The sequence below is a fragment of the Malaya genurostris genome, chromosome 3 (assembly GCF_030247185.1).
Source record: "Malaya genurostris strain Urasoe2022 chromosome 3, Malgen_1.1, whole genome shotgun sequence".
In the NCBI taxonomy this organism is placed as follows: domain Eukaryota; kingdom Metazoa; phylum Arthropoda; class Insecta; order Diptera; family Culicidae; genus Malaya; species Malaya genurostris.
Genome location: NC_080572.1, coordinates 218,287,549 through 218,298,285, shown reverse-complemented (window position 1 = coordinate 218,298,285; position 10,737 = coordinate 218,287,549). Strand labels below are relative to the sequence as shown.

At 42.8% G+C, this 10,737-nt stretch overlaps 1 protein-coding gene across 10 annotated transcripts in view; it reads right to left on the bottom strand.

The window, feature by feature from the left end:
* The window catches only part of LOC131434034 (putative uncharacterized protein DDB_G0271606), a 30,146-nt gene that overhangs the window by 10,950 nt on the left and 8,459 nt on the right, over positions 1–10,737 (bottom strand). For 9 of the 10 annotated variants that reach the window (XM_058600656.1, XM_058600657.1, XM_058600658.1 and 6 more), the window contains 2 exons: positions 1,340–3,436; positions 237–1,265 (listed from right to left, as the gene is read on the bottom strand). In XM_058600656.1, the coding sequence (XP_058456639.1) occupies positions 237–1,265; positions 1,340–3,436 (3,126 nt within the window). The remainder of the gene's footprint in view (positions 1–236; positions 1,266–1,339; positions 3,437–10,737) is intronic. The other variant, XM_058600660.1, reaches the window with a different exon arrangement.

Here is a 10,737-nt window from a genome sequence, read left to right as displayed (position 1 = left end):
TAATGACAAAATGGATTCTTACTGCAAAATGTAGGGTTACACGTAATAATCTACGGGTTGCTGCTACTACCAAATTAAATTAGTGATCAAAATAATAAAAGGGAGAGCGGAACAAACGAGGTGCTCAGCGCGTACATGTCTGAAGCAGTTTCCAACTTTTTACACAACAAAACCAAACAAACATAAAATGTGGTTGCGTTGGTCGAATTTTGGTCTTAGGGTCAATCTCGCCTTACCTGCTGTTTGATAACAACCTGAGGCTGAATGAGTTCATCAAAGTTAAACATGCCCTGCTCGTCGGCACCGGCGGCTGTTGCATTTGTACTGCTACCATTGCCAGCCGCAGATCCACTACCGGTGGCGTTTGTATCCGCCCCGCCACTTGATGCGTTCTGAGCACTACTTTCTTCATCCTGTTTCTGTTGCTCATCGACCTGCTCCTGAGTGTGAAGAATGATGTGACCACCTTCGGTGAGGATAGCCTGTTGACCCTCGGATCCGTCCAATTGGTGCTGTTCGTCGCCTTCATTACCTGCATGTTGAAGATGTAACTGTATCTGCTGTTCGCCGCCTTCCCCACCCGCCATGGAGACAGTTAAATTACCTTCCTGGTCCACCTCACCCGAGGTGGTGAATGCCACAGACACTGGAATCTGCAGACCATCTTCAGTGGTTATATGTGTCCCTTCGGCATTAAGTTCACCTTCTTGGGACTGTTGAATAACAATGTTTCCATCGGCATTCAGCAACGAAGCATCAATTAACTGTTCCTGTCCATCAGCGCCTTGCACCAGAATCATCTGCCCTGTCTGACCGTCACCACCGATCATCTGTAACGTTTCACCTTCTCCCAAACCTTCGCCGCTTTGCATTACCACTCCAACACTCTGCAGGAGCTGCTGAATCTGTTCGCTGTCCGTACCCTGAACCAGAATCTGATTTCCGTCCGCATCCGTGGTCAGTATGTGGTTATCCAGTTGCAATATCTGCCCGTTCTCGTTAAGAATGAACTTAATCTGCTGACCATCGGCGTCTTGCATACCCTCGAGTTCCATGTGGACCGCACCTTCCGCATTCGAGTTTTGACTATTTTGCGACTGTTCGCCATCATCGTCGAGGCTGGGCATGCTAACGGGCATGTTCATCGTTTCCTGCTTGGGAGGAAGCTGACCCTGCTGTTGTTGTTGCTGCTCATCACCCTGATCGAGCGTTGGCATGTCAATACTGACAGCAGTCTGTGGCTGTTTTATTTGATTTTGAGTTAACTGTAACGAAAAAAAATACGCATAAGTATGATTCGAGTTTACAGCCAAATAAAATGATGGATTCGTAGTCCTACCATCTTGCTATCGGCCATCTCCGATTGCTGCTGCTGAACATACGTCTGTGCCTGCTGGCCTTGTTGGGCCAACGTAATGCTGTACGTGATGTTACCGGTAGCATTATCCTGGCTGGTGATGACCATATTGTCGCCAGGGTTCATATCGTTCTTGTCGGAGTGTATCTTCTCGAATATGCTTTCCAGATCGCCATCCGAGATACTATGGCTAGTGGTGAGGGTGGACCCGGGAGCACCGCCCGGAGCGAGCAATTTGCCGTGCAGCTCCTGACCGCCGTTGTTCAGTGTGGACGCATTCGCGCTCACCAGCTTCTTGCTGGTGGTGATGGTCGTTCCACCGCCAACTGTTTGACTACTGGTCAACGGAGCCGCGGCACTGCCAGCCGATCCGGAGTGCATCTTCATATGCTGAGTGTAGAGCTTCTCGTTTAGGAATGTCAGGGAGCAGGTGTTGCAGGAGTGGAATTGAATCGATTTCGCATCGATCGTTTCGCCGATCGTATCCCGTAGCGCTTCATCGATCGTTGCCTGCAGTAGTTTTTGCGTCGACGAATCGGCCACAGGAATTTCGTTTTTGATACGAAGCTGTGCTGATGTTTGCTGCTGCTGCTGCTGCTGTTGCTGTGATTGGTGGTGCTGGTGGGTGATCTGTTGGGTTTGCTGCTGGGAAGGCGGCTGCTGAACCGTTGTAATTGTCGTGTGTTTCTGTACCGGGACGTGTTTCTTAACGTTCTCGTGAGTTTCCAAATGTTTCATTAGCAGTTCACGCTTGTTAAACGTAACATTACAGATACCGCACTTGAAGTAATCGGGTTGGTGATTCTTCGCATGAATTGAAGCTTGTTCGCGTGTTTCAAATCGCATCAGACATACACGACACTTGAACGGTTTCAGCTTGATGTGCTTGCGCAGGTGATCGTCATAGTTTAGCTTATCCGGGGTCTTGTAAGTGCACATGCTGCAGGCGTACAGTTGCGTTATCGTCGCTCCCGAGCCTTGCTGTTCCACGATCTTGATTTCGGTTGACTGTTGTGCAGGATTTTGATGTTCCTGAGCGTTGTGCTGTTTCAGCAAAGCAACGGAGGCGAAAATTTTCTTACACAATTTGCAACGATATGCAGAGGATGTGGTCGTCGTGGCTGTGGAAGTAGGCGTTATGAGCTGCTGGTTTGTGTTTGCCTTGCACTGCTCGTAGTGAGGTTGGAATTGTGTCAGATCCTGTGTCTTGAAATCGCAGGACATGCACTTGTACATTTTAATTGGATTCCGTCGGATTGCCGTCAATGGCGCTTGTTGGGCCGTGCTACTGACGATATTTGCTCCATTATTGGTAGTCTGAATTTGTGATTGCTGTGGTTGTAACTGTTGTGTTACAATCTGCTGTGGCTTTTCGAACATATTTGTTAACTGACTCTCGATATCCATTCCGCTGTTAGTCAAATCCGACAGGGTGCCGGACGTGTTGGTCTTTCTGGATACGTCAGCAATCTCCTGTCCAGAGTCGTTCACTGTTTTCAAACTGTACGTCGTAGCCGTCGTTCCCAGGCCACCAAGCCTCTGAATTTTCGCCGGCGGAGGCGCAATACCCGGATCATCATCCAGTATGTTATATTTTTTATGAATAAAACTTGTAAGCGTATTTCGCACGTGTTCAAGGTCTGTTTCGAGTTTGTCCATCTGATTGAACATTGTAATGCACCGCCTGCACACAACATCGTCTGTGCCGATGATTACCATGTAGCCTTCGCCGACGATTTTGGCTATCTTTGAAGTGAACTCTGTCTGCGAAGTGGCCGTCGAAGCTTCTGTCAGCAGTGTGGCATTGATACCGGCGTTGTCACCGCAGACATAGCACTTCTGCTGCTTTGAGACGTAGCTGTTTGTGGTCGTAATCGAGACGCTTGTTTGCTGGTTGTTGAGTGGCTTTTTCGGCATCATGCGTGCCTGACTACCGGAGATTCCGGTTACCGATACTGCACCGCTCTGCAAGAGACTGTTAATTTTCCGCACCGCGTTCATTTGCATTGTGCTTTGTTGCTGTTGTTGTTGCTGCTGCTGCTGCTGTTGACCTCCTACTGTGGTGGTAGTTCCGTATATCTGGTAGGAAAAAAAAAGATTGCAATAAGACCGGGTAGACAAGAGTCAAAGTTTTGACGATTCGGGATTGCAGTTATTTATTTATTTATTTGATTATACGATAGACACAATATGGTACAAATAATAATTCCTAGTAATATACAAAATTAAGTACGCGTTAAGTACGTGCAACATCTCGTTGAACTTGTAGTGTATCGAGACCAATTAGTAACCCGCGACTTTCGTAGCTTGGCAGTTTGTGAGGAATCTACGTTGTATCGATTCGATTCTATGAGCACCGTTTAGGTAGTGGGGATTCCCAGCGACAGAGCAGTACTTAAGGGTTGAACGAACAAGCGACAGCCTTCATTGTGAGAATATTTAGGAACAGTATAACTGATGTGTTGCTTGAATGTCAGTTACTCGTCGAGAAGGACACCATTGTTTTTGACACACGTCGTCCTGAATATCAGAGAATTCTTCCAAAAATTATTCGAAATAAAATGGCTCTTTTTTCTTCGGGAGCTAAATGGTGGAGCATTTGTCAGGATTCAATTTCAGACTGTTTACTTTACATTACTTGGCGAAGCTCAACAAATGTCATTGCCGAAAACCTACAACGGGTTTTGAATATAATAATAGATCTTAAAGTCGCAAGCAGGGGCTGGGGTCCACTAGGAGATTGATAGTACCTATTAGCTCTCTCCGGACAGTATCAGCCTAGATGCCGTGTGGAATCCGGCGGAAAAAAACTGAACCAAGAATAGATCCACTAGGTTCCTGTTTCCATGTCGTAAAAGGTGATAATTGCAGGAGTTTCTTTTTCCTTTCAGTTATCAGATATTTTCAATGTTTTACTTCTGATTACTCTATTTTACTAAATTATCTCTTCATTCAACCTATCAATTTCCGTCTAACTTCGAAAAAAAGTTTGGAATTTGGAATGTTTTCTTCTTCCATGTTATTGATTGTCTGTCAGGATTATAAATTGAATGATAAATAAATAAATAATCTATAACTATTGCGCAAATCCGTTGATATTACAAAGTTAATAACAGAGATAATATTGAACACGTAGTAAAAAACACTTGATATTAATATTTCAAATAATAAATTAATATTTTTCTTGGTAGCCGGCTGCCCAGATCAACCAATATAAGGAATTAATAGTTTTAATAAGTAATTAAAATAAGAAAGCGGAAATAATAAAGAATAATAAATAATAAATAAAGACGCGCGTGAAATCTGTTGACCTTTATTTGGTGATTTAAAATGATTTTATAACAACTGTTTAGAATATGTCAATGTAATGAATCAACTATTTTGTCTAAATCCTATTCACTCGTTTATTTTGTATCGCGTAATTTCTTATATAAAAATAGGGAAGTTTTCATTCTTTACGCGATAGTATTGCAAATTTTTCTTCAGTTTTCTCGAATAAGAGCTGTGAATCAAGACATGCCGGGACTTCAATATAGGATATTGTTGAAACGTTCACTACGTAATAGCTACCCTGCGTTAGCTACGTAATAGCTACCCTGCGGAATTCCAGACGAAGTGATAAACTCTTTGGAAACGTGATCACTGATTTCCACTGGTAAATAATGACCCATAAGATATGTTTGCGGTCAATTTAGTAATCGTGATATCGTGATTAATTATATCAAAGACAGAAGAAAAATATAAAAAAGTATGAATAGCGTCCGTTTGTAAACCTTTTTTCATTGATATGGTTGAAAATAGAAATGATCCAGTTTAACCAAGTTTTGATATACATCCCGAGAACTCTTCGCAACAGTGTAGCTATCAAAAATGATCGGTCCGTTGCGTTAACCCTTCGTGAAAATCTTCGAAATTATCGGGACAGTACTGCGCCTAGCAGTGAAATAATACAGGGTCCGCCATGTAACTTTTTTTTTTAAACATGCAATAAAGCACAAACGGTTCATCCGATTTCAAAATTTATTTTTACATATTAAAGTACAATCCTTCCGGTTAATTGTGGAACATAATTTTATTCAAATGGCTACCTCGGCTTGGCTTGCAGTACGCCATACGGTCGGTCCAGTTTTTTAGTACATTTTCGATTGTATGCAGCTTTATTTCAGCTATGGCTGCACGAATGTTGTCCTTCAAGGCTTGAATTGTCTCTGGTTTGTCCACATAACACTTATCTTTGACAGCCCCCTAAAGATAATAGTCTAACGGCTTCAAATCACAGCTCCGAGGCGGCCAAACGACATCCGAATTTTGACTGATAATTTGATCTTCGAAGACTGTGCGCAGAAGATCGATCGTAGCGTTGGCTGTGTGGCACGGAGCGCCGTCTTGTTGGAACCAAATGGTGTCCAAGTCTTCCTCTTCAAGTAACGGGCAGAACCAATCGCTAATCATGGTGCGGTAGTGCTCGCCATTGATCGTGGCGGCAGCTCCTGGCTCATTTTAAAAGAAAAATGGCCCAATGATGCCGCCAGACCAAAATCCGCACCAAACCGTCACTCTCTGAGGATGCATCGGCTTCTCCATGATAACGTGCGGGTTTTCCGTCCCCCAGATGCGACAATTTTGCTTATTAACATACCCGCCGAGATGAAAATGTGCCTCATCCGAGAAGATGATTTTATGGCAAAAATCGGCGTCTTCTTCAAGCTTAGTTTAAAGAGTTTAAGCACTAAACTAGTTAAGAATTCATTTCTAGAATTTAGTTCGGAATCTGCATTCGGAAAATGAGTTCAGTTCCAGCATTCTCGAACTAGTTTAAGGTTCTGAATCTTGGTTCAGAATTCGAGATCTGGTGTAGATAACTAAATGATAGCAAAAAGTACTCAACAGTTGTAAATTTTAGATAAATTCCTCAAATCGATTCTTTTTAGAACCATTCAAATATTCTTAAAGAACTATGCTAAGTTTTCCTCTACTGAGAATGTAGATCGGCAAAAAAATTGTGTGGTAGGATACGTTTGTTGTCAATAAGTCGATATTCGGGAATTGTGAAAGAAGCCAGTTTTATTCGTATTCACGACTCCCAGTTAGGTCTGTAACACTACTAATCCACCACGATTTGTTTTTACCTTTCTCATATAGAAAAGCTATACAATCACTGTGGAAACCGACTTTTGAACCGAGGCCCGGAGGGTCGAATTTCATATACTATTCAACTCAGCTCAACGAACTGAGCAAATGTCAGTGTGTGTAGTGTATGTATGTATGTGTGTATGTGACTGTTGAACTCAGTAACCTTTGATTATATATGAAGTAAATTAATTTCATTCCAATATATTATACCGTTCCAACCAGACGTGTTTTCTATTCTATCAGGTTATGGGCCTGATGTGATGTCATAGAAACGGTTCAAACAGTTGAAGAAAAAAATTTTTTTTTCCACCGAAGATTTTCAAATCATTGAAGATAAGTTTTCTCCAGGAGCTTTATGCCGATTGAGCGGTCTCCAGTGAGAAGAAGAGATGAAAGTATTTCAGAAGCGGTGCAAGGTTCGACTGTTTCCGGTATGGCGATTCCAAACGGAGAAGCGCAAGGAGCGACGAGTTCCCTGATGTCGTTGCCAGGCGGAAGTATGAATCTACCTTTGGCTGAGCGACTACGTGGTCAGGAGAACTATAGTTCCTGGGCTTTCGCGATCAAGATGATCATGATTCGGGAAGGTACGTGGACTGCTATTAAGGAAGAAAACCCGTTAGAAGAACTCTCGGAACGGGCGCTGGCTACCATATGTCTGAGCATTGATCCGATGAATTACAGTCTCGTCCAGAATGCGGCAACTGCCAGAGAAGCATGGGACAGTCTGAAGGCGGCATTTCAAGATAGTGGATACATCAGGGAGTTTGGTCTACTCAGACAGTTGACTGGAGTGAAACTAGTGGACTGTTCTTCAGTGGAGGAGTATGTGAACATGTTAATGTCTACGAGGCATAAACTGTCGCAAATTAGCTTTGAAGTGAACGATCGATGGATGTCAAACATTTTGCTGATGGGACTACCAAAAATCTATGAGCCCATGATCATGGGTTTGGAAGCATCAGGAATCCAGTTGCGAGCCGATACCATCAGGGCAAAAATTCTTCAAGATGTCAAGTGGCCGAACGATTCAATGGGAAGCGATTCTAGTAGGGCATTTTATGGGCAGTCGAAAATAAAGAATAAATCGTCTAAGCCGGATAAGACACACATCAAGTGTTACAAGTGCAAACAAGCTGGTCATTACGCATCTGAATGTCAAAAACCGGGAATCCATGTTTCACAAGATCAGAAGCGAACAGATCATCGGCTTTCAAAGAAGCTCGATAGGCACGCGGCGTTCATGGCACATCATAACAAGAGTTGTGCGGATGACTGGATTATTGATTCCGGAACGTCATCACATATGTGCAGAGAAGAACGGATCTTGAAAGATACACAGAAGGTGACTGACAGTGTCTTAGTTGCGAATAGCATGGAAACAGCGGTAGTTGCCAAAGGGAACGTAACAATCGAAGCAGACGTTGGAAGTGTAACACAAATACTTGATGTTTCCGAAGTACTTTGCATTCCTGAGTTACCTATGAATCTCCTGTCGGTGCATAAAATTTGCAGTTTTGGTCATCGCGTAGTATTCACCAAAAATAGATGTGAAGTATTCAATCCACGTGGCGCCTTGGTAGCTGTTGGAAAGCAGCAAGGTGGAATGTATCGACTTTGTCAGAAAAAGCAGAATATTACTTGTTTGACGAAACCAAAGGAAGATATCAAATTGTGGCATCTGAATGTGCAAAGTTTAAAGCAACTTAGGAGTATGGTAACCGGTATGCAATTCAGCGATGCAGAGATTCCGTCTTGTGTTTCTTGCTTGAAGGGCAAGCATCATCGTCAACCATTCAATAACAAAGGAACCAGAGCAACAGATGTGTTGGAGTTAGTACATAGTGATCTTTACGGTCCAATGGAAACGAAATCTCTAGGCGGCAATACGTATTTTCTCACGTTCATCGATGATTATAGCAGAAAATGTTTCATCTACTTCATTCGGTCGAAGAGTGAGGTATTTGAGTGCTTCAAAGATTTTCAAGTCTTTGCTGAAACTCAGACTGGTAAGCGACTGAAGCGACTGAGGAGTGACAACGGTTTGGAGTATGTCAATGAATCCATGAAACGATACTTGCGACAATATGGAGTACGGCATGAAACAACCGTGCCACATAATCCAGAACAAAATGGTCTCGCGGAACGTATGAACCGGACCATAGTAGAACGTGCCCGATGCATTCTTTCTGATGCAGGATTGGAAAAATCGTTTTGGGCTGAGGCTGTTGGTACAACTTGCTACCTGATTAACCGATCACCAACGAAGGGCCATTGTATGACTCCAGAAGAGAGATTCAGCGGAATTAAACCAAACCTGTCCAACTTGCACGTATTTGGAACTAGAGAGATGACCCATATTCCCAAAGTGAGAAGAAAGAAATGGTACATGAAATCCGAAGAAAGTATCTTTGTCGGCTATGAATGAAGGCGATGACAAGGTGCAATCAGCTGCAGTGAAGTCTGAACCAGAAGTCTTACAGTTCGAGATGCAGACAAGTGAATATAATGAAGGTAATATTCAAACTGAAACAATAGCAGTGATTGATCCACCTTCGCCAGCAGAAGTAGCGCTCCCACCGCAAATAGAATGCTTTAGTACTGTCTCTCAGAGTATTTCCATGTCTCAGGGTAATCCTAACGAGGAACCGCTATCGTATACGGAGGCGCTACAACGCGACGATAAAGGCCTGTGGCAACAGGCAATGGAGATAGAGATGAAGTCACTAGAGGATAACCATACGTGGGAAGTAACAGATTTACCACCGGGACGAACGGCGCTTAAATCAAAATGGGTCTATAAGATAAAGACCAATGCGGATGGCTCAGTTGAAAGATACAAAGCACGGCTCGTGATCAAAGGATTTTCGCAGATCAAAGGAATTGATTACGGCGAAACTTATTCACCCGTGGTCAGATATGCTACAGTTCGCTATCTTATGGCAGTAGCAGCAAAGCTTGGTTTGCAGATTCATCAACTTGACGCAGTCACAGCTTTTCTTCAAGGCGATTTGGATAATGAAGAAATTTACATGGAGCCACCAGAGGGGTTCAATACTGGTGTAGGCAGTGTGTCGTCTTAAGAAAGCTCTGTACGGACTGAAGCAAGCAAGTCGAGTTTGGAACACAAAACTTGATGCGGTGCTTAGAAATATTGGTCTACGTAGATCGAAGCTGGATACCTGCGTATATTTTCTAATTGAAGATAGCAAAATACTCATCGTAGCTGTATATATGGATGATCTTCTAGTGTTTTCAAATGACTTTGAAATTGTAACAGCCCTGAAGCAGCAATTGATGGCCAAATTCCAGATGAAAGACTTAGGCTATGCGGAACAAATCCTTGGAATGCGTTTAACACAAACCAAAGGAATGGTTATGCTAGATCAAGAGCGATACATTGACAAGTTGCTGGAGCGGTTTAGAATGACTGACTGTAACCCTGTTTCCACACCGTTTGATGCTAGCCAGAAATTGTCAAAGGAAATGTGTCCGAAGTCTACCGATGAAATCGCAATGATGGAAAAGGTACCATTTCGAGAACTTGTAGGTAGATTACAGTTCGTTCACAATGTACCAGACCGGACATTGCGTTTGCGGTGAATGCAATCAGCAGTTTTTGCAGCAACCCGGCAGAAATACACTGGATCGCAGCTAAACGTGTATAGTGGTTTTCAGCTGGACATAGAATGCGACGGAATCGTCGCAGGATAGCGAAATAATGAGCGTCAGAAACACTGATGCCAGGTTTGCAGATTGGTATGTAAATTTGCAATTTCGTTTGTTAGCAGACTTTGCAATTAAGCCGACTTTTGTTCAGATTTTGGAAATTTTTATAAACAATCGTCCATTTTAATGACTTTTGCTATTACTGTAGGGTTTTCGTTTGGTTTTTTCGTCATACTTCTAAATATTGAGGTCACATAGGACCATTTCTAATACGCAGACGCCTAAAATTTCGTCTGGCATCGCTGCCAGAAAATTAGACAGTTGTTTTAACCCCTTCGCTGTCTGTTGTATTGAAATTAACTAGCATTAGAGCCAAAAGAAAAATTAATCGGCTGTTGGATTGAGGCCAATCGCATTTTCAACTGGTAAAATTCCTTAGTGACAATTGTTATTTCATTGTTCGTCGAAAGCATCAACAAATGTATATTTTTCAAAGACGACCAACTTTTTAGAGTAGACAAATAGCACAATCGAATAAAGGACGAGGTTTTGAAAACCAAGGCGTCGATTAATACAAA